The 25,648-nt window shown below is 38.0% G+C and overlaps 1 protein-coding gene across 3 annotated transcripts in view; it reads left to right on the top strand.

Moving 5' to 3' along the window:
• Positions 1 to 25,648, top strand: part of LOC128222913 (uncharacterized) — a 73,330-nt gene that overhangs the window by 15,886 nt on the left and 31,796 nt on the right. For all 3 annotated transcript variants that reach the window (XM_052932087.1, XM_052932088.1, XM_052932089.1), the window contains exons 3-5: positions 74 to 238; positions 6,066 to 6,399; positions 11,861 to 13,950. In XM_052932087.1, coding sequence (XP_052788047.1) covers positions 74 to 238; positions 6,066 to 6,399; positions 11,861 to 13,950 — 2,589 coding nt within the window. The remainder of the gene's footprint in view (positions 1 to 73; positions 239 to 6,065; positions 6,400 to 11,860; positions 13,951 to 25,648) is intronic.

A 25,648-nucleotide genomic window follows, 5' to 3' on the forward strand; every position in this document is an offset into this window, starting at 1 on the left:
ATGAATTTATGCTCGATGGACAGTAACCATAAGGATGGAATGTATATTTTTTCAAAGTAAATTTAACTTTCAGACTCGGAAGTTCGTGAACAAGATCCGGCATATGCCAGACTTATGTTCAAAGGCTCTGACAGACCAGGCCACCACTGAGTGTATAGACAGCATGCTTGCGTTGCTGAACGACCCAGATTTCCAGGGAGATCCAGAAATACTGGAAGCAATCAACCAGCTAGATGAGGTAAAGTAAAACACATTAAGGTGGAATATAAATTTATAAATTTGACGAGGAGATAATAGGTTGATATGCGGACAAAATAGCGACTAATAGATAATCGATAGATACGCGAGTAAAATGACCAGAAATATTTGTACATGTAAAGTGGTTAAGGGGACAAAATAGCAACATAGTTATATAAGAAACTATGATAAACATGCAGGCAAGATAGCTTAATAGGTATGTTAAGAAATCAGAAAAATAGTGACAGAGATATATATTATGATAGACAGATGGAGAAATAAGCGACAGAGAGAAACAATAAATACAGACTGATGGACGAGTAACAGAGATACTAACTGTATGCAGATGGATCAAATAACACAGATAAACGATAATATGTGACATACAGAAATAAGATAATAAGATAGAAAATATATCGACAGAAAGAATATTAGTTAAACGGACAGACTGTGACTAAGTTCAATATTATAGCCGGATTGAAAAAGCGAACGCGATATTTATTAAGATGAAAAGATGGACACAATAGCAACATGAGAAGTAAGGAAAACAGGCCGATAATATAACATGGTGACGGAGAGGAAGTAAATTTATTAAAAGGCGACGACAGGAAAAAATGATCAGACGGGTGAATAGCGATAAAAATACCTTAGAAATATTCGTAAAGTATTTGACTCTCGGCTTATATACGGATAATTTTAAAATATATGTAGACGTTTTTAATAAACATGTATTCATTTGTACATTCTTTTTAGAAATATACACAGCAAATAAACACCGTATGTTTATGTCCAAAACGACGCGGGTAGTTCTGAACAAACAGCGTTTTCATCTCATTTTATTAACATATTTCAAAAGATCAGTTTCTTGCTTAGAGAACGTGATGAAGATGATTTTAAAAGTATTTGAAAACAATATTTAAATTTAGCTTTGGCTTCTTACAAGGTAGAGAGAGATTCCTACTTACGGACAGATAATAAGGGAGACATAAGATTGACATACAAAAGCTGGCTGAAATATACTGATTCTATCTTGTCCTAGACAGATGTCTTATGATTGCATTGTTCATAATAATCATGTCACATTTAGAACACGATATTGGTGCACCCTTTCAAATCTCGGGGTGCGTATGTTGGTGTAACAAAGCCACCACTTGGGGCGCTGATCCTTGAAAATCTTATTTCGCATCTCATTTTGATGAAAATCGGAACATGTTTTTTCGCTCTTGTAACGTATATAACATCCAAATATCGTGTTACACCATGTATTAAGCCCAGACCGCTGAATTTTAGCCACTTTCGACATGCTTCATCCCAGTTTGAGTGTTTGTAATAATCTTGGGAAATAACATATTTGTGGCTGTGACTGTAATTGATACACGTAACACACGCAACTAGTTTTAATGAGATTTTGAATTAAAATAAATGTGCTGTAACTCATGGAGTATCAACCTTATCAGGACGTAACGACCTGTAACAATCCTAGAACGCGGATTGTTTTCACGGGTTTGACATGTAACACCCATTGACATCCCCTAATGTGATAGGAAGTTACAACCTGAAGAAAGAAAACAATCCTATTTGAGGCGGTTAATGCAATTGTTATACGTATAATAAGAGTAGTAGTGTGTAACAAAGTATTGAAAAGAAGTGATTTATTTCCTCAGTGGAATATTAAGAAACGTATGTTTTGTATTTATCCCCCGCATATAGTCCGAATGCTACTAATACTGATTTAGCCATTTTATCTTGATTAGGTACTAAAAAGCTTTTTCGACCTGTAAGGCAATATATGTATGTTTTGACAACTTGAATATTCAATAATCAATAATTATTATGTGAATTGTTTGATGCCTGGTTACCTCATATTATTTGAGCATAATTTTAACTAGATCTAGAGATCAAATGATCAAACACTGTTTTCATGATGTTCTTAATTTAAATCATGTTCCTTACATATTTGTTATCAGGAAGCTATCACCTTTCCGTTTATAGGTCACTAGGCACGATCGATTATTATAATATACTTAATAAGTTATTAGTATTATATCAGAGAACTAGCTTTAATAGAAGTGGATATTTATCAAAGGTTTTGCATGAAACAACCCTCTTCAGTTTTCGGTTCTCATGTTTTATTAAGAAGTAGTGTTTTATAAGTAAATTTCTTTATTGCATCTAAGGAAAGTTTCTTTGGCTACGAAACTATTTCTTATCCGGACGAATGCAGTTTTTAATACCTAGAATATAAGAATCGAAATGAAATAACGGAAATCATCTAAATTATTGTATCATTATCGTCGTCGCCGTTATCCTATATCCGTGAAAAAGTGTCATAATAATACAAGTATGGTTAAACCGATTTTCCATTGACAAGGTTGCAATGGTTCTTGTGTGAGTAATTAAAGTGACATGTCACTCACTTACTTCGCTCGCTCACTCGCTCGCTCACTCACTCACTCACTCACTCACTCACTCACTCACTCACTCACTCACTCACTCACTCACTCACTCACTCACTCACTCACTCACTCACTCACTCACTCACTCACTCACTCACTCACTCACTCACTCACTCACTCACTCACTCACTCACTCACTCACTCACTCACTCACTCACTCACTCACTCACTCACTCACTCACTCACTCACTCACTCACTCACTCACTCACTCACTCACTCACTCACTCACTCACTCACTCACTCACTCACTCACTCACTCACTCACTCACTCACTCACTCACTCACTCACTCACTCACTCACTCACTCACTCACTCACTCACTCACTCACTCACTCACTCACTCACTCACTCACTCACTCACTCACTCACTCACTCACTCACTCACTCACTCACTCACTCACTCACTCACTCACTCACTCACTCACTCACTCACTCACTCACTCACTCACTCACTCACTCACTCACTCACTCACTCACTCACTCACTCACTCACTCACTCACTCACTCACTCACTCACTCACTCACTCACCCATCCACAAAACCCACCCACCCAAACCCACCCACCCACACACCCAAACAAATACACCCACCCACCCAATCACTCACTCACCAAATCACTCACTCACCAAATCACTCACTCACTCACTCACTCACTCACTCACTCACTCACTCACTCACTCACTCACTCACTCACTCACTCACTCACTCACTCACTCACTCACTCACTCACTCACTCACTCACTCAATCACTCACTCACTCACTCACTCACTCACTCACTCACTCACTCACTCACTCACTCACTCACTCACTCACTCACTCACTCACTCACTCACTCACTCACTCACTCACTCACTCACTCACTCACTCACTCACTCACTCACTCACTCACTCACTCACTCACTCACTCACTCACTCACTCACTCACTCACTCACTCACTCACTCACTCACTCACTCACTCACTCACTCACTCACTCACTCACTCACTCACTCACTCACTCACTCACTCACTCACTCACTCACTCACTCACTCACTCACTCACTCACTCACTCACTCACTCACTCACTCACTCACTCACTCACTCACTCACTCACTCACTCACTCACTCACTCACTCACTCACTCACTCACTCACTCACTCACTCACTCACTCACTCACTCACTCACTCACTCACTCACTCACTCACTCACTCACTCACTCACTCACTCACTCACTCACTCACTCACTCACTCACTCACTCACTCACTCACTCACTCACTCACTCACTCACTCACTCACTCACTCACTCACTCACTCACTCACTCACTCACTCACTCACTCACTCACTCACTCACTCCACCATATTCCCGGATATTAACCTCATATATCCAAAGCATTTTGTTTGATGAATTTGTTTTAGCGGTCATCCGTAGAAGTGCATTGTCTTAGAAACAAGAGTTCCAGATAAGGTTTCATATGCAATTGATTAATACTCCATACCTAAGTAATTTTTGGCGTATTCCACATATTAAATGCATATCTCGAGTGACTGAAACTACGTGGTGTTGATCTTATTGAATATCAGCATTAAAATTTAAAATACTTTGCGAAGGAATTCATGAGTAAGCGTTTACGTTTAAAATGTTAATCACTATGTCAATTTGTTTTTACAATTACATAACTAATACTCAAAAACATAGCAGGCTGAAAGTCTTTCAACGCCTTAAGCGCTTTGATTATTTCATGTAGATCATTATTTATGTTAAGGTTGGAAACATATTAAAAGTTTAAGGGCTGATGTTTAGAATATTTCACAATTTGGGCGGTTCTGAAAGCAAATGATGCAGGGTTTTACATATGGTTCAGATTTTACATATGGTACCGAAACAACTCCCTCAATATTGTGTTTAATCCATTTATTGGAATAAAAGTATGACATAAGTAGTATTCATATTACTGAGAACGTTTTGCCGTTTTGTAGTTTTTCTGAAAACATGTGTCTAACTTTTTCATATCTAACACCATAAATGATAAAAGTTTGACTTCCTTCATTGTTAGTATTGTCAAGACAACATACCTCAATTTAACAATATGAAGCCTATTTTACCACATTTCTTATGTATAAAATAGGAAAAAGAATACTTTTTCCAAAATATTTGAAAACACACATGCGACGCATTGCATCTAATATAACCAAACATTACTGTCCGAAAGTAGACTATATTTTTCCGTTGATAATGATGTGGCCAATGTTACCTCGGAACCAGGCTTTCAACAGAGGAAAACTAGTGGGGTTTTTTAAAGTTTCTAAAACACACTTGTAACTCATTGTAACTAATACAACCACATAAATCTGATTAGATTCGTGCCTTAAAACACATTGGTAACTTACTGTAAATTATGTAACAACTAACCACATAACTCTGATCAAATGCCGGCCAGAAAACACACCTTTATCTTATGTAACCAGTAATCACATAACTGACCAGATGCCGGCCAGAAAACAGACTTGTATCTCATTGTTACTAATGTAACCATATAACTCTGATCAGATGCCGGCTTGAAAATTCAATTTCTATATAGGTCTTTTTACTCAATATAACTGACGTTTCGAATGTTATTGCGTAACCAGCTATTTCACAGAGAAATAATCCATTTATAAAAAAAAACCATACTTATTCTCATTGGAACTTTGAAAATGTGCGCGGTAACAAATGTCACCACGAAACCCGATATTCCACATTTTTTTAAAAATGTTTTGCTTTTTCAGATTTACGTTGTTTCACTCTGTTACATCGCTTCCTATGTGTAAGAATAACAACAAAACATTCACAAAATCGGAATCATACTAATTGTATAGGATGTTACACTTTGTCACATGTGTTACAGTAGACATACATACGTCCCGATTGGTGTAACAATTGCAAAAACGTCAATAAGTCGTAATCATGTGCGTGATTCAGTGTGTTACACCATGTGATACCCTTGTTACGTTCATGTAACATGTGCTACAGAGGGCGGAAAAACGTCCTGACTTTTGTTACATGGTGATTCCCCATGTTGCTAGTAACAATTGCAAAAACCTCCACACATCGGTATCATATGCATGCTACAGGATAATACATATTCTTACGTCCAATTTACATTTGTTAAAAATGTAGAAAAAAGTCTCCATTTTAGAACAACAAAAAAACGTATTATTTACCTATCGTTGCAACTCGACAATGTACATATCAAGTTTAATCAACACGTCTTTAGTACGAATATCCAAAACTTAATATATTTTTGGTTCATGTGACATGTGAGGTAGAACAAGAGATTGGTGCAACAATAATCAAATCAAGGTCTACATTTGTTACAGTAATGTTATATTTTTTTCATTTAACTTTCAGTTGAAGACCAAATCTATAGATCCCAACTCGGAATTGCTGAAATATATTATTGAAGATACTACTATCAGAGGCGTTCAAGAAATAACTGAACTTGCTTCTGCTAAAGAAGGCAAATACAGCGATCGCGCAAGTGAGATAAAGGGTGACATTGAGAAACTCAGCGTTATGTTAATGTCCAGTATAGAGGAACAAGGTGCGAGTGTCATTAACGATATAAAGAAAACATCTGAGAGGGCAAAACACGAAATGAGCGAATTTATTGGATGTGAACAACAAAAGCTGATGAACGAAAGAGGAGAACAAAGGGAGGCCAAATTAACAAAAGCAAAGTCAGGTAAGACTCTTCAAAATAGCAGTCTCTGAACAATGTTTAAAGCAATCGAAGGGCATTATAGCATGTATGTTCAAAATGCACGTTTGAACTATTGTTACGAAACATTGTTCTAAGTAACAGCTTAACAGATAAGATTAAGAAATCATTTTCAGTAACGAGTACAAATAGTTTTGAAAGCAACATTTTCACCATCTGCCATTTGTTTTAATTAGATGGCGTATTTGATACATCCGTAGTCAATGGTGTTTATACGGTTGTGTTTCTACGTTTAATTAATAGATGTATAATACATGAAAAACATAAATATATGTCATTGCATGAGGCATAGTTAGTTATGCATATATAATTGAAAAAGTTTCAAGTATAACAGTTGCTCAAATACAGATGTTACAGTGTACATTTAGAAATGATTATGCTTGCCATTATTATATATTGTCCAAGCTTGAAAGCATAACCGAGATTTTAAATCATACGCATACTTTCTAAATTCAGCTTAATACATGAAGTTGGGTGTCAGGGAACAAGATCAGAATGCACAGACCATTTCCTCACATGAACAAAGCACAATATATAAAAGCTTATAATTCCCATAGATTCACGTTCAACAATAAACAAACTATCATTTATAAGCATATAAGGTTAATGAATACAAATGTTACAGATGATACGTACGTATTTTCAGCAGTCAAATCCATTATTTAAGGAAAGGACTTAACTAAGGATAATGTTCATTGGAAAATAATCAGTGGATACAAAGTCGCGGTAATCAAGATTTTATTCTTCTTCTTTTTCGAAACAAACCTTGACCTGACGCCTAATTATTCGTTCAAAGTTACGTCAATGACAAGTTTAACTAGACCGGTGTAATACTAGAATATACGTGATGGTTGTATATTCGAAACGTGCTCAGGTTTGTGATAAAATTTTATCTTCAATGGTTAAACCGTATGGTTATGGTCTATATAACATATATTCTTTTGGTTTAGAAAAAAAACATTTTGCCTAAATAAGAAGAAAAATATTTGCTTCACCATTTGTTACATTGATATAACTACAACATCAATTTCGTAAGAATATTACAAAAGGACGTTTTTCTAAAATCAAATAGGACGTTGAGGTTCGGTGTGAACAAGATATTATTGATTGAACACCGAGCGAGACGTAATACCGGTTTCAAGAAAAACGTCTAATTATAATATTCCTTTTATTATATGACACATTCGCTAAATTCCATATATTAACATACATGTTGAAGTACCAATACGTGAAACAGAAGTATTTTACAAACTATAGCTAATTGAAATAAAAATAGAATGTACAGCGTATTCCATCTTCATCTTAGGTTTTAAAATGCAAAATTTGTCCGATAGTATATATCTTACACAGTCATTATTACCATCCTTCCAAACTAGACGTCAGTAGTAAATCATCAATATTTGACGCATGCCATTACTCGTTTTACAATTCATACCATTAACTTAAGATCAAGGTCACAGTAAAGGTAAATCGGCAATCATTCCAATGTGGCCAAATTGGAGGAAATGGGGACGTTCATTGCCGATTTAAACCGATAGCAAAACACCGTAAGCACCGTAATGTAATGGCTCATGTGATAATGACGTCATCAGTATGCCAGATACATACTGTAAACGTCAGACAAGATTGAAAAGTCGTTCTAACGCGGACATATTAATAATTATTAAACTGATTAATCATTTCCAACACGAAACTGTTATTGTAAAAGATCAGCCTGCATGATATGCCCATGTGCTATTTATGTGTTGGTTACTATGACAGTTGATGAGATTTTATTTTTATTCCAAGAAACATATTTATCATGTTTTTGAGCGGTGCGTTTTTTTATTAAGCTTCGCTGTACATTTATCTTAAAATTCACATATATTTGCATGGTTAAAAAGACAAGTGAGCATTTTAATTTTATGGCGCCCAAAGGGAGATATATAAGAGTCGCACTGTCCTTTGGTCCCCATTTATTACTCTTATTTGCTTAGATGTAACTTACGCAATTTAAGGTGGAACGCGACTATGATTTGTTTTTTCGAGTATCTGTCTGAAAATTGGTAAACGAATAGAAGAGCATATGCCCAGTTAGGGACTGTTTTTACATTTTCAATATTCGGAACAGTTTTGAATCTACGAGTCTTCAAAATATGCCACTGACGTCAATTTTGAGACGTCTCTCATATCTTTGCGTTCCAGCTACAATAACCGAGAGTTTCACCATTTCTTCGTTTACAGCTATGAAATTTCAACGTCAAGTACGTCTTGTGAAAACGTTCACGCTCAAATATTTTTCTTCCTCTTGTTGAACGTTATTATTTCTAAATTCGTCTTTAACGTCATTTTTCGCGGGAAAAACGGCGTCGTGTTTCGCTGAAAAAAGTGTGCCTTTCTTTAATTCTTGAAAAAACTACTCGTTTAATTTTTGATTTTTTTAAATACATGTATTCAATGTTTTATTACAAATCGCCTGATATCAAGAAAAGCGTACCTCACCGACTTCGTTTTTTGCGCAGTATCAAAACATCTAACCCCTATACCTGTTTCCTTTTCAATACGTAGTGTATTTAAACGTTAGCATGACGTTAATCGAATTATTTTTGTTTATTAAATGGAAAGATTAAAAATCTAAGAGTGTCTGATCAGTTTTATGTTAGGGATATTTGTTATTGTTGTTGTAAAGAATATCTAATTCCACACAAGACGGGCGCTGAATAACCAGCTTTATAAATCAATGACTTAAATCTGGTGGCTATTTTAATGAGAGGCTTTCTTAATTATTAAGCAATCTCATTTGCCGAATTATAATATTTTGATAATACACATCAATAATCGTTCCAGTTACTATGCTATGAGCTGTGACTATGCTGATTAGTGCTCTGTTTTTTTATATATACATCTACATCTATAACACAACAATAAACGGTTCTACTACTTTATTAGTTACCAATTTCTTTAATAAGTATCAGTAAAGATCTGCAGTTATAAGGCTCTTAACTAAGCAAAAGCATAGTAAATCCAGTGTGTGATAATCATTTTATACACAAAATATAACTAACAAACCAAAAAAATGGTAATCGACAGAAATCTGCATTGTAATAAGCACAAACGGATCCCGGAAGTAGAGGGTTGCAGCCCCCACCCCCACCCCTACATAAAATCATCCAAGTTTTCTTCTGTATGTCACTATCGGAGATATAAAATACGCGACTATAGAGCTCAGTGTTTTGAATCTAAGTTTGTGTACGCGTGCGTGCGAGCGTGTGTGCATACATGCCTGCGTGTGAGAGCGAACATGTGTGTGGGAGCGTGGGATGTGCGTGTGCGCGTGCGTGTGTATGGGCGTGCGTATGATCGTTTGTGTATGTGTGTGTGTATGTGTGTGCACGCAGCGCGCGTGCGTGTGTGTGTGTGTGTGTGTGTGTGTGTGTGTGCGTGCGTGCGTGCGTGCGTGAGTGAGTGAGTGAGTGAGTGAGTGAGTGAGTGAGTGAGTGAGTGAGTGAGTGAGTGAGTGAGTGAGTGAGTGAGTGAGTGAGTGAGTGAGTGAGTGAGTGAGTGAGTGAGTGAGTGAGTGAGTGAGTGAGTGAGTGAGTGAGTGAGTGAGTGAGCGAGCGAGCGAGCGAGCGAGCGAGCGAGCGAGCGTGCGTGCGTGCGTGCGTGCGTGTTTGTGTGTGTGCGAGAGCGCGAGCGCGTGCGCATATATGCATGCGTGTGCGCGCGTGCTTGAGTGTGGGATGGTGCGTTTTTACGCGTGCTTGCGTACGTGACTTTATTGTTCGTTTTGTGCGTGAGTTTGTATGTAAGCAATAACAACCCTTAACAAAATGAGCTTTTAGTAACTATTTAAAGATGCACACTTACTCTCCGATCTGAACACAACTCAATATCTTAATTTTCCCCATGGCTGGACATATTCATAATATATCCAAATTTGATAGACATAGTACAAAAATAACATTATATACAATAATAGTACAGTCTAAAATTATAGCATATTGGTGTCAAAATATTTATTTAGGTAGGATATAGCTATATACATGTATAAGTATAAATAAAAAGCTTATATTCTACATGCAAATGAAATAAGTCTATTTGACTTCCATGATAGTAAGGTCGTATTTGATCTGACGCTTGGATGCAGAAATCTTGTCGAAAACAAAGGTTCTTATGAGAAATACCGAGTTGATTTGAGATTTACATTATGAGATTAGAGTAGACCACATTAAATATTTTAGCATTCACCAATGATTTAATGTTTTTGCGCATTCTGTTATTAAACACGCGGTCAAAATCTGGTAACCAGTATTTAATATTTTCCATAAATGCATAATTAAGTAAAAAGTTAAAGTTTTATTAGACAAAATTGAACTTGTTATACATGTTTATGCATGGATTTTGGATAAGCATGTCACTTTAACTATAGTTCATATATAGTCAGTGCTTTAATGATTTAATAATGTTAACTAGTCGAAATTCAACAGAGAAAACAATGTCGAATTATTAATTTAACTAAAATTAACAACAACTGTTATATGTTATTGATCACTAATATGTTATTCAAAACTAAGCTCTTATTAGCGTAAATAATAGTTCGATTAACGTCATGTTAAACGTTTTATAACAATACGTAATGAAAAAGAACAGGTATAGGGGTTAGATTATTTGATACTGCGCAAAAACGAAGTCGGTGAGGTACCCTTTTCTTGATATCAGGCGATTTGTAATAAAAAAAAATGAATACATGTATTTAAAAAAATCAAAAATTAAACGAGCAGTTTTTTCAATAATTAAAGAAATGCGCACTTTTTTCAGCGAAACACGACGCCGTTTATGCTCTTCTATTCGTATACCAATTTTCAGACAGTAACTCAAAAAAATTCATAGTCGCGTTCCACCTTACCGAAATGTACAACAGTATGGGAATGTAGTTGTGCATAAAATTTGTGATTTCGTCATGTTTTACTTCAATCAATCTTCACACAGACTTGTAGAGCACAATTAGAAGTCTTTTGTTGAAATATGTTTGATTCTAATGAAATACAACTTTTTAATTTGTATCAGTTATTAGACAATATACTAATAGTGTCCATATAATATCCCCAATCAGGGACATTTATCTCTTTCCTAATCGATGACTACCTTGTTACTATTAACAAAGATGTTACAGGTCTTGTTTACTGGGCAATGTTAATTAATTAAATCACGCGTTGTGTTATTCATAATCCCACATAATTAATGTTATACCAATGCAAGTACTTGTTCTTATTATATATCAAATTATCAAATTATTCATTATACAAATAGACATGTAACAATAATAACAAGGGTAAACATTTGTCTTTTATTACATTCTAACAGCTTCGAGTACCATAAACATCGTGAGTGCTATTTCTCATTTCTTATTTTGAAGTATCTTACACGAAATATAATCATTTTCCAGATTTACACCAACAGTTGCTAAATTATTACCAGACAAAGTCTCTCACAATGAACGTTCGATTGAACATCGATGCAGCCGTAGAAGACATTTATGAAAAGCCCACACTTATATTGAAGAACAGGAAAGACAAAGATGGTAAAGTAAAAGATAAAGAGATATCAGAAATAAATGATATGTTTCTGAACGAAAATGGCACGGTGGCTAAAACAGTATTCGTGGTGGGCGAACCGGGCAAGGGCAAGTCCTCGCTCTGTAAAAAATTTGTCCATGGCTGGTGCGAACTGCACAAAGATGGAAATGAGAAGACAAAAACAGACAACATCTTAAGTCAATTTGGGTTCTTATTCTACATAAGGCTACGGGAGGCTGCTGATCAATGCAAAATCAAAGATATGATATTACTCTGTTTGATTGAACGGATTCATTCAGATGATCCAATGTCAAGAGAATTGTTAACAGAGATTTTGAAATCAGAATGTTGCCTTCTGCTGCTTGATGGCTTAGACGAGTGGACACATTGTAGCAAATGTACCAATGATGAACGAATTCCTCATGTTGAAACAAGTTGGGTGAACTGTACAACATTAATAACAACACGACCATACAAACTAGCGGAGCTGAAAGTGAACCTCTCACAACTCGGCAACCATGTGCAGTTAGAGGGCATTCAGTCACCTGAGGAACTTGTTCGGAGAGTACTTGAGGAGTTCGAGAAATATCAAGAAAAAAAACGTCCAAATACCTGCGTTGAAGAGCTAAAAGTTAAAGGTCTGTGGCATTTCAGCGGTGTTCCAATCGTGCTTGTTCAAATTGTTTGGCTCTGGTACAGAGACAAGCTAAAGGCAAACATGTCTCTGACTGAAGTTTACGAGAAAATAATAGAGGAAAGGTGGAGTGAAATGAACGACAAGCACAATATAGAGGAAAACGATATTCCAGAGGAATTTCTTGATTCTTTGAGTAAATTAGCTTTCAATAAACTGTTTTCAGCAAATGAGGATGATTCCATTGTTTTCGGCATTGCAAAGGATCAGTTAGAGAAAAAGTACCAACGATTGTCTCTTGAATCTGGCATCATGTCCTGTAGTAGTAAACTAGGTGAAAGATTTGCGTCTTACCAATTTTTGCACAAAACGCTTCAAGAATACTTGTCAGCATTGTATTTGACAAAAAGCAGCAGATCAGATCTGATCAAGCATTGTCAACACATTCAGGAAGTGTATAGACATAACAGGAGAGAAGGTGTGTTAAGCATGCGTCAGATGTTCCTGTTTATATGCGGCATGAATACAACTGCTGCTGAAATGTTTTCGAAGTCATTGAATGAACTATTTACTTACTGCATAGAAAGAACCGGGTTTTCAAAGTACGAAGCAATGTATTTTCAGGATATGATACAACAAGGCTATAAAGAAGCGGAGAAAAACGAGCACACCGGAGTGGAGATCCACCTGCAGCATGTCGTCCTCGAGAATCGTCCTTATAAACACAAGTCATTGTTGGAAAATTGCTTGGATAAAAGAAAACCCACTCTTGTTTCATTATATATAGAAGAGGAAAGCGACCTTTCCTCGTTGTTGCAGGACAAGAATGATTCAAGAGTTTTAGATTTAGAGATTTGCAATAATCTAAAAGTTGTTGCCTTAAATAATGTTCCATATGAAGATATCAACAAACTGAACTGGAATGGATTAATAGAATGCAAAATACGGTTGTGCTGTCGTGGACCAGCAAATAAACTGGTAACTTCAATTCTGTCCTCAGATGTAACATGTTTGAAAACACTCAAAATAGAATGGATTGGTTGGGAGCCTAAAGCCCAGGAAATTTTCTCCAAACTCCAACACATTGAAGATCTAGACGTAACATGGTACAACACTCTGCCAAATGATTCCAATTTTGAACTTGATATTCGACATCTCGAACAACTCAACCAACTCTCCTTAAACGGACTTGCTTTCTCTGACGTTTTTATTCCACATATGCTCAATTTCCAAAAGTTAGAGGTCGTGTTTAGCACACAGCAAAGAGCACCACGGTTAATGGCGGGGTTACTAGCACAAAGCGATGATTCACTCAGTCCAAATCTGGTAAGCACAGTTACTATCGTTAATATTGAAATGATTTCATAACACTAACTGAAATAAAAATTTGGATCTACGTATACTTTAACCTCTAACCATTTTATTTATTCATCTTATCATAGGAAATGTGAAATTCAAGCAACGCGTCTAAAATGAAAACAATGAAAATGCCATAACAATAGTTTCAATATCAATTCGCCTTGATTATGCATCCCGGTCTGACAACGGATATTGCTTAAAAACTCGTTTTAATATCAGTTCGTCTTGATTAAGCATCACAACCTGACAACGGATATTGCCATAACACTCGTTTCAATATCTGTTCGACTTGATATAGCAGCACGGCCTGACAACGGATATTACCATAACACTCGTTTCAATATCAGTTCGACTTGATTTAGCATCACGCCCTGACAACGGATATTGCCATAACACTCGTTTTAATATCAGTTCGACTTGATATAGCAGCACGGCCTGACAACGGATATTGCCATAACACTCGTTTCAATATCAGTTCGCATTGATTTAGCATCACGACCTGACAACGAATATTACCATAGCACTCGTTTTGATATCAGTTCGTCATGATTTAGCATCACGACCTGACAACGGATATTGCCATAACACTCGTTTTAATATCAGTTCGACTTGATTAAGCATCATAACCTGACAACGGATATTGCCTAAACACTCGTTTTGATATCAATTCGACTTGATTAAGCAACTCGGCCTGACAACGGATATTGCCATAACACTCGTTTTATTATCAGTTAGACTTGATTTAGCATCACGACATGACAACGGATATTGCCATAACACTCGTTTCAATATCAGTTCAACTTGATATAGCAGCACGGCCTGACAACGGATATTACCATAACATTCGCTTTAATATCAGTTTGACTTGATTTAGCATCACGACCTGACAACGGATAATGCCATAACACTCGTTTTAATATCAGTTCGACTTGATATAGCAGCACGGCCTGACAACGGATATTGCCATAACGCTCGTTTCAATATCAGTTCGCATTGATTCAGCATCACGACCTGACAACGGATATTGCCATAACACTCGTTTTAATATCAGTTCCTCTTGATTTAGCATAACGACCTGACAACGGATATTGCCATAACATTCGTCTTAATATCAGTTCGTCTTGATTTAGCATCACGACCTGACAAAGGATATTGCCATAACACTCGTTTCAATATCAGTTCGACTTCATTAAGCATCACGACCTCACAACGGATATTGCCATAACACTCGTTTCAATATCAGTTCGACTTGATTGAGCATCACGACCTGACAACGGATATTGCCATAACACTCGTTTTAATATCAGTTCGACTTGATTAAGCAGCACGGCCTGACAACGGATATTGCCATAACACTCGTTTCAATATCAGTTCGCATTGATTTAGCATCACGACCTGACAGCGGATATTGCCATAACACTCTTTTTCATATCAGTTCTTCTTGATTTAGCATCACGACCTGACAACGGATATTGCCATAATACTCGTTTTGATATCAGTTCGTCTTGATTTAGCATCACGACCTGACAACGAATATTGCCATAACACTCATTATAATACCAGTTTGACTTGATTAAGCATCACGACCTGACAACGGATATTGCCATAACCCTCATTTTGATATCAATTCGACTTGATATAGCAACACGGCCTGACAACGGATATTGCCATAACACTCGTTTCAATATCAGTTCGACTTGATTGAGCATCACGACCTGACAACGGATATTGCCATAACACTCTTTTTCATATCAGTTCTTCTTGATTTAGCATCACGACCTGACAACGGATATTGCCATAATACTCGTTTTGATATCAGTTCGTCTTGATTTAGCATCACGACCTGACAACGAATATTGCTATAACACTCATTTTAATACAAGTTCGACTTGATTAAGCATCACGACCTGACAACGGATATTGCCATAACCCTCATTTTGATATCAATTCGACTTGATTAAGCAACACGGCCTGACAACGGATATTGCCATAACACTCGTTTTAATATCAGTTCGCCTTGATATAGCAGCACGACCTGACAACGGATATTGCCATAACACTCGTTTTGATATCAATTCGGCTTGATTAAGCATCACGGCCTGACAACGGATATTGCCATAAAACTCGTTTTAATATCAGTTTGCCTCGGTATAGCAGCACGGCCTGACAACGGATATTGCCATAAAATATCAGTTCGCCTTGATTTAGCACCACGACCTGACAACGGATATTGCCAGAACACTCGTTTTAATATCAGTTCGCCTTGATTTAGCACCACGGCCTGACAACGGATATTGCCATAACACTCGTTTTAATATCAGTTTGCCTTGATTAAGCAGCACGGCCTTACAACGGATATTGCCTAAACACTCGTTTCAATTTCTGTTCGCCTTGATTTAGCAGCACGGCCTGACAACAGATATTGCCATAACACTCGTTTTAATATCAGATCGCCTTGATTTAGCATCACGACCTGACAACGGATATTGCCTAAACACTCGTTTTAATATCTGTTCGCCTTGATTTAGCAGCATGGCATGACAGCGGATATTGCCATCACACTCGTTTTAATATCAGTTCGACTTGATTTAGCAGCACGGCCTGACAACGGATATTGCCATAACACTCGTTTCAATATCAGTTCGTCTTGATTTAGCAGCACGACCTGACAACGGATATTGCCATAACACTCGTTTTAATATCAGTTCGCCTTGATTTAGCAGCACGGCCTTACAACGGATATTGCCATAACACCCGTTTTAATATCAGTTCGCCTTTATATAACAGCACGGCCTGACAACAGATATTGCCATAACACTCGTTTTAATATCTGTTTTCCTTGATTTAGCAGCACGGCCTGACAACGGATATTGCCATAACACTCGTTTTAATATCAGATCGACTTGATTTAGCAGCACGGCCTTACAACGGATATTGCCATAACACCCGTTTTAATATCAGTTCGCCTTTATATAGCAGCACGGCCTGACAACAGGTATTGCCATAACACTCGTTTTAATATCTGTTCGCCTTGATTTAGCAGCACGGTCTGACAACAAATATTGCCATAACACTCGTTTTAATATCAGTACGCCTTGATTTAGCAGCACGTCCTGACAACAGATATTGCCATAACACTCGTTTTAATATCAGTTCGCCTTGATTTAGCAGCACGGCCTGACAACGGATATTGCCATAGCACTCGTTTTAATATCAGTTCGACTTGATTTAGCACCACGACCTGACAACGGATATTGCCATAACACTCGTCTTAATATCAGTTCGCCTTGATATAGCAGCACGACCTGACAACAGATATTGCCATAACACTCGTTTTAATATCAGTTCGCCTTGATTTAGCAGCACGGCCTAACAACGGATATTGCCATCACACTCGTTTTAATATCTGTTCGTCTTGATTTAGCAGCACGGCCTGACAGCGGATATTGCCATCACACTCGTCTTAATATCAGTTCGCCTTGATTTAGCAGCACGGCCTGACAGCGGATATTGCCATCACACTCGTTTTAATATCAGTTCGCCTTGATATAGCAGCACGGCCTGACAACAGATATTGCCATAACACTCGTTTTAATATCAGTTCGCCTTGATTTAGCAGCACGGCCTAACAACGGATATTGCCATCACACTCGTTTTAATATCTGTTCGTCTTGATTTAGCAGCACGACCTGACAACAGATATTGCCATAACACTCGTTTTAATATCAGTTCGCCTTGATTTAGCAGCACGGCCTGACAGCGGATATTGCCATCACACTCGTTTTAATATCAGTTCGCCTTGATATAGCAGCACGACCTGACAACAGATATTGCCATAACACTCGTTTTAATATCAGTTCGCCTTGATTTAGCAGCACGGCCTAACAACGGATATTGCCATCACACTCGTTTTAATATCTGTTCGTCTTGATTGAGCAGCACGGCCTGACAGCGGATATTGCCATCACACTCGTCTTAATATCAGTTCGCCTTGATTTAGCAGCACGGCCTGACAGCGGATATTGCCATCACACTCGTTTTAATATCAGTTCGCCTTGATATAGCAGCACGGCCTAACAACGGATATTGCCTCAACACTCGTTTTAATATCTGTTCGTCTTGATTTAGCAGCACGGCCTGACAGCGGATATTGCCATCACACTCGTTTTAATATCAGTTCGCCTTGATTTAGCAGCACGGCCTGACAGCGGATATTGCCATCACACTCGTTTCAATATCAGTTCGTCTTGATTTAGCAGCACGGCCTGACAGCGGATATTGCCATCACACTCGTTTTAATATCAGTTCGTCTTGATTTAGCAGCACGGCCTGACAACGGATATTGACATAATACTCGTTTTAATATTAGTTCGACTTGATTTAGCAGCACGGCCTGACAACAGATATTGCCATCACACTCGTTTTAATATCTGTTCGCCTTGATTTAGCAGCACGGCCATACAACGGATATTGCCACCACACTCGTTTTAATATCAGTTCGACTTGATTTATCAGCACGGCCTTACAATGGTTTAACATCGGTTTACATCATTAACCTGACAGCAAAATGAAGTTGTTATTGTATTTTTAGACTGAATTACTTGATCGACATATGGTCCTTATAGCTGGTGCTTCTTTAGCTTAACAATAGTCATGCTTGTATATCGATGTATGCGTATAGGAAGAATGTTCAACAATTATCGATCGAATGTCTATGCCATTGTTGTGAAACTTTACATACCATTAGCGATTGATCATAACGCTGATGGCGATGGTGATTGCTGTGATGTTCTTTTTGACACTTGTAAGACGCTGACTAGCTGTATGTTTATATTGTTGCTGTTGTTGTTGTTTTCGTTATTAGTGTTGTTGTTGTTGATTTATTGTAAATCTTGTTGTTGCTGCTGATGAATTTAATCATCACACTCACTGTCTCCAGCCATTGCAAGCTTCATTAATGTTTTGAGAAATATAATATTTTAGAATGTTCATAAATTGTCCAACAGACGAATATATTATTATCCGATTCAGGAGTAAATCAAATCGTTTCAGCTGGATAGGTACCCAGGTAACCGCGGGTATGGTACGCGAGTACCCAATAATAGACGAAAACAAACAAGATATGTTATAGAATTACTGGATTCTTAACGGAATACATCGTGTATTTACTTATCAATGATGCGTTTTCAGCGTTGTCAGTTGTATTCATTAACAATACAATATTTACAAATGCAGCATGATACTCCATCAAACCTAGCCAAAATAAATTGTATTAAACATGAATTTGAACTTGAAAGTTATTTACTCAATGCTAAGAAATATAAATATAGAGCAGCTCTCTCAGAATTGTATCACATTGTTATATGGGGGATTCCCCCAGTCATTAGGTATGTCCACATATGTCCGAATCGAGTGTGTGGTGACGGAAGTAGAAATCTAATGACCATTATTCAGAAATGTCCTTATGAACAATAGTAACCATATAGTTTCAGTTGATGTGGTTTTCATTCGCAACTAACAAAAAATGAATTCGGTAATGAAAGTTCCCTTATTTTGGAACACGTACGAGTATGCGCGAATGTAATGGAGAAAGCAGTTTTTCGTTTACGCCTTGTTTATTGAGTTCGAATGGAATGTACCTTATGTTCTTTAATATCACAAGAAAGGCACTTAGTAAGCAGTAGTGAAACTGGTAGTGCATCACATCGTTACAAATGCAAAAATATGTGAGACGATTGGTCTGTGAGTACTGCAAACTATTAGTGAAATCCACTCTGTGTTCTGCAGATGGAACAGTGCATAACGATGTATTCCACGGTTGTATATTTGTACGAGTGGGTGATGTATAGATTATTTTGAAGTCCATGGATGTTGCAATAGTCTTTTCTACATTGCTTTCGTATTGGTAATCATTCACAGCTTACATATATAGATAAACAAAGTAAAAAGACTGATGAAAAATAATATTCGGAGACATTAAGGAAGGTTAAGAGGAATTATTTGCCTTTTTAATGTATTTCCAAAATTTTCGAGGTGCTCAAAAATGACTTTTTTTCTTTCCTGTACAATAAAATATTTAAAGCTTTGCTTTTGATTTGAAAAAAAAATCAAGCGTTTATATACTATTTATTATTTTCATAAATACTATTATGATCAAAATCAAACCAAGGCACCTTTTTGGTAATTCTATTTCCGGTAAATTCTCTACCGCAAAAAGTTTTTCCCAAACAGCTGAAATATAACACATACTTTTGTCATATATTAACCAATTATTGATTGCTTCAGTACATTTGAAGATATGTGCTCTTACTTTCAAATAAACAGTACTACAATTAATACAGTTGTTTTATTTTACCGAAATGGATGCATAAATATCGAAAGCAATGGTTAGTTTAAACTTTTTTAATTTTACAACGATTGTGAAACAAGCTATTGCACCTTATATTTATCACTCTCGATGGCGCGATGTTGCGCGAGAGTGTGGCTTACGTTGTGGTGGAAACCGGAGTACCCGGAGAAAACCCACTTGTCCGGTTTGGTGACCACTTTTCTAAACTCACATAAGCCAAGGCCGTGAATCGAACCCGCTATCATCTGCGCTAATCGGACAACCAAAAAAATAATCCTTATTAAGGATACCGTGTTTTTTTAAAGAAAGGTGAATTAGACACGGTATCTTAACAAAGCAATAATGATATTTTACCAAATATATTGCATATTTTAACATTGTAGCAACGTTAGTTGTCGCACCAACGCTAAATGTCGCATTTGAGGTTATATGTCGCAAGGCTGACTCTCAATGTCGCAACCAACGCTAAATGTCGCACTTGACGTTATATGTCGCAAGGCTGACTCTCAATGTCGAAACCAACGCTAAATGTCGCACTTGACGTTATATGTCGCAAGGCTGACTCTCAATGTCGCAACCAACGCTAAATGTCGCACTTGACGTTATATGTCGCAAGGCTGACTCTCAATGTCGCAACCAACGCTAAATGTCGCAATGACGTTATATATCGCAAGGCTGACTCTCAATGTCGCAACCAACGCTAAATGTCGCACTTGACGTTATATGTCGCAATGCTGACTCTCAATGTCGCAACCAACGCTAAATGTCGCACTTGACGTTATATGTCGCAATGCTGACTCTCAATGTCGCAACCAACGCTAAATGTCGCACTTGACGTTATATGTCGCAAGGCTGACTCTCAATGTCGCAACCAACGCTTAATGTCGCACTTGACGTTATATGTCGCAATGCTGACTCTCAATGTCGCAACCAACGCTAAATGTCGCACTTGACGTTATATGTCGCAAGGCTGACTCTCAATGTCGCAACCAACGCTAAATGTCGCACTTGACGTTAAATGTCGCAAGGCTGACTCTCAATGTCGCAACCAACGCTAAATGTCGCACTTGACGTTATATGTCGCAAGGCTGACTCTCAATGTCGCAACCAACGCTAATTGTCTCACTTGACGTTATATGTCGCAATGCTGACTCTCAATGTCGCAACCAACGCTTAATGTCGCACTTGACGTTATATGTCGCAATGCTGACTCTCAATGTCGCAACCAACGCTAAATGTCGCACTTGACGTTATATGTCGCAATGCTGACTCTCAATGTCGCAACCAACGCTAAATGTCGCACTTGACGTTATATGTCGCAATGCTGACTCTCAATGTCGCAACCAACGCTAAATGTCGCACTTGACGTTGTTAGTCGCAAGGCTGACTCTCAATGTCGCACCAACGCTAAATGTCGCACTTGACGGTATATGCTGCAATGCTGACTCTCAATGTCGCAATCAACGCTAAATGTCGCACTTGACGTTATATGTCGCAATGCTGACTCTCAATGTCGCAGCAACGCTAAATGTCGCACTTGACGTTATATGTCGCAATGCTGACTCTCAATGTCGCACCTAACGCTAAATATCGCACTTGACGTTATATGTCGCAAGGCTGACTCGCAATGTTGCAACCAACGCTAAATATCGCACTTGACGTTATATGTCGCAAGGCTGACTCTCAATGTCGCAACCAACGCCAAATGTCGCACTTGACGTTATATGTCGCAAGGCTGACTCTCAATGTCGCAACCAACGCTAAATGTCGCACTTGACGTTATATGTCGCAACCAACGCTAAATGTCGCACTTGACGTTATATGTCGCAAGGCTGACTCTCAATGTCGAAACTAACGCTAAATATCGCACTTGACGTTATATGTCGCAACCAACGCTAAATGTCGCACTTGACGTTATATGTCGCAAGGCTGACTCTCAATGTTGCAACCAACGCTAAATATCGCACTTGACGTTATATGTCGCAAGGCTGACTCTCAATCTCGCAACCAACTTTAAATGTCGCACTTGACGTTAAATGTCGCAAGGCTGACTCTCAATGTCGCAACCAACGCTAAATGTCGCACTTGACGTTGTATGTCGCAAGGCTGACTCTCAATGTTGCAAGCAACGCTAAATGTCGCACTTGACGTTATATGTCGCAAGGCTGACTCGCAATGTTGCAACCAACGCTAAATATCGCACTTGACGTTATATGTCGCAAGGCTGACTCTCAATGTCGCAACCAACGCCAAATGTCGCACTTGACGTTATATGTCGCAAGGCTGACTCTCAATGTCGCAACCAACGCTAAATGTCGCACTTGACGATATATGTCGCAACCAACGCTAAATGTCGCACTTGACGTTATATGTCGCAAGGCTGACTCTCAATGTCGAAACTAACGCTAAATGTCGCACTTGACGTTATATGTCGCAATGCTGACTCTCAATGTTGCAACCAACGCTAAATATCGCACTTGACGTTATATGTCGCAAGGCTGAATCTCAATGTCGCAACCAACGCCAAATGTCGCACTTGACGTTATATGTCGCAAGGCTGACTCTCAATGTTGCAACCAACGCTAAATGTCGCACTTGACGTTATATGTCGCAAGGCTGACTCTCAATGTCGAAACTAACGCTAAATATCGCACTTAACGTTATATGTCGCAACCAACGCTAAATGTCGCACTTGACGTTATATGTCGCAAGGCTGACTCTCAATGTTGCAACCAACGCTTAATGTTTCACTTGACGTTATATGTCGCAAGGCTGACTCTCAATGTCGCAACCAACTCTAAATGTCGCACTTGACATTATATGTCGCAAGGCTGACTCACAATGTCGCAACCAACGCTAAATGTCGCACTTGACGTTATATGTCGCAAAGCTGACTCTCAATGTTGCAAGTAACGCTAAATGTCTCACTTGACGTTATATGTCGCAAGGCTGACTCTCAATGTCGCAACCAACTCTAAATGTCGCACTTGACATTATATGTCGCAAGTCCGACTCACAATGTCGCAACCAACGCTAAATGTCGCACTTGACGTTATATGTCGCAAGGCTGACTCTCAATGTCGCACCAACGCTAAATTTCGCACTTGACGTTATATGTCGCAACCAACGCTAAATGTCGCACTTGACGTTATATGTCGCAACCAACGCTAAATGTCGCACTTGACGTTATATGTTGCAAGGCTGACTCTCAATGTCGAAACAAACGCTTAATGTCGCACTTGACGTTATATTTCGCGAGGCTGATGCTCAATGTTGCAACCAACGCTAAATATCGCACTTGACGTTATATGTCGCAAGGGTGACTCTCAATGTTGCAGCCAACGTTAAATGTCGCACTTGACGTTATATGTCGCAAGGCTGACTCTCAATGTCGAAACTAACGCTAAATATCGCACTTGACGTTATATGTCGCAAGGCTGACTCTCAATGTTGCAACTAACGCTAAATATCGCACTTGACGTTATATGTCGCAAGGCTGACTCGCAATGTTGCAACCAACGCTAAATATCGCACTTGACGTTATATGTCGCAAGGCTGACTCTCAATGTCGCAACCAACGCCAAATGTCGCACTTGACGTTATATGTCGCAAGGCTGACTCTCAATGTCGAAACTAACGCTAAATATTGCACTTGACGTTATATGTCGCAAGGCTGACTCTCAATGTCGCAACCAACTCTAAATGTCGCACTTGACGTTATATGTCTCAAGGCTGACCCTCAATGTCGCAACCAACGCTAAATGTCGCACTTGACGTTACATGTCGCAAGTCTGACTCTCAATGTCGCACCAACGCTAAATTTCGCACTTGACGTTATATGTCGCAACCAACGCTAAATATCGCACTTGACGTTATATGTCGCTAGGCTGACTCTCAATGTCGCAACCAACGCTAAATGTCGCACTTGACGTTATATGTCGCAAGGCTGACTCTTAATGTCGCACCAACGCTAAATTTCGCACTTGACGTTATATGTCGCAACCAACGCTAAATGTCGCACTTGACGTTATATGTCGCAAGGCTGACTCTCAATGTCGCAACCAACGCTAAATGTCGCACTTGACGTTATTTGTCACAAGGCTGACTTTTAATGTCGCAACCAACGCTAAATATCGCACTTGACGTTATATGTCGCAAGGCTGACTCTCAATGTTGCAACCAACGCTAAATGTCGCACTTGACGTTATATGTCGCAAGGCTGACTCTCAATGTTGCAACCAACGCTAAATGTCGCACTTGACGTTATATGTCGCAAAACCGACTAACGTTATATGTCGCATTTGCAACGCCAAATGTCGCAAAAAAGTGTGCTGCCGATATATGTAGCAACATCAACGATTAATTTCGCACTCCTTTATAAGCGGCAATTAATAATTAATTGGATTTATTTGTTTTAAGCTCTTGACAACTGTAAAGTCAAAACATTATATAAGTGTTGTATGTGGCAATAAAAGACTGAAATAGTAAAAAATCCACATTTTAATCGTATGGTATGCCTAGTTCATCCGACTCATTCTATTTTAAGTCATGGCCCCTGAAGTAGTGAAAAAATACCCATTTTTACACGGAAATGGGCTAAAAAGGAAAGACAGTAAAGAACGATTTTTTTTACCAGACCTGAAATATTTGTATTTTTTATCTAACGCTATTTTCGACATCAATGTAAGTTAAATATTAGACAACATAGGTTCAACACCAGAAAAGCGTCAGAAATGTGAAAACATTATTGGAAAATATTTATTTCATACATTTGCACTTTGTATTGTATATATGCTAAAATATATAACGTAAACCATTGTTGTTGTTTTTGTGAAAAGCTACGTGATGTCATTGTTAATAAAACTGTACACTATCAGTTGATAAAATTTATAAGCAAATGTGTAATAATAAAGTAAAAAGTGGTGAATAAACGGTAAATACAATAGTTATTTATTTGTTATACATAAGGCCACCGGCCCAAAATAAAAATCTATAATGCTCAAAGAGTGATGTATATTTTATGTAATGCATGCACAATAAATAATGAAATGTAAGTTAAACTAAAAACAGTTGTACATGTAACAACGTATAATTAAATTTTACAGCGTATGTCTGTTCACATGTGTATACCAACATTAAAAACATTCTATGGATAGCCACATATTGTGATTGGTATACAATAATAACCTTTGTGACTTATTTATAAGCTAATACATATGTAGAAAGTTATTAGTGCAGGAATAGAAATAGTAACTGGCACGGAATAAGTAAATTCTGGTGAAGTAATATCACTATAGTCCATTTCGTTAGTGTGCG

This window comes from Mya arenaria, chromosome 17 (assembly GCF_026914265.1).
Source record: "Mya arenaria isolate MELC-2E11 chromosome 17, ASM2691426v1".
Classification (NCBI taxonomy): domain Eukaryota; kingdom Metazoa; phylum Mollusca; class Bivalvia; order Myida; family Myidae; genus Mya; species Mya arenaria.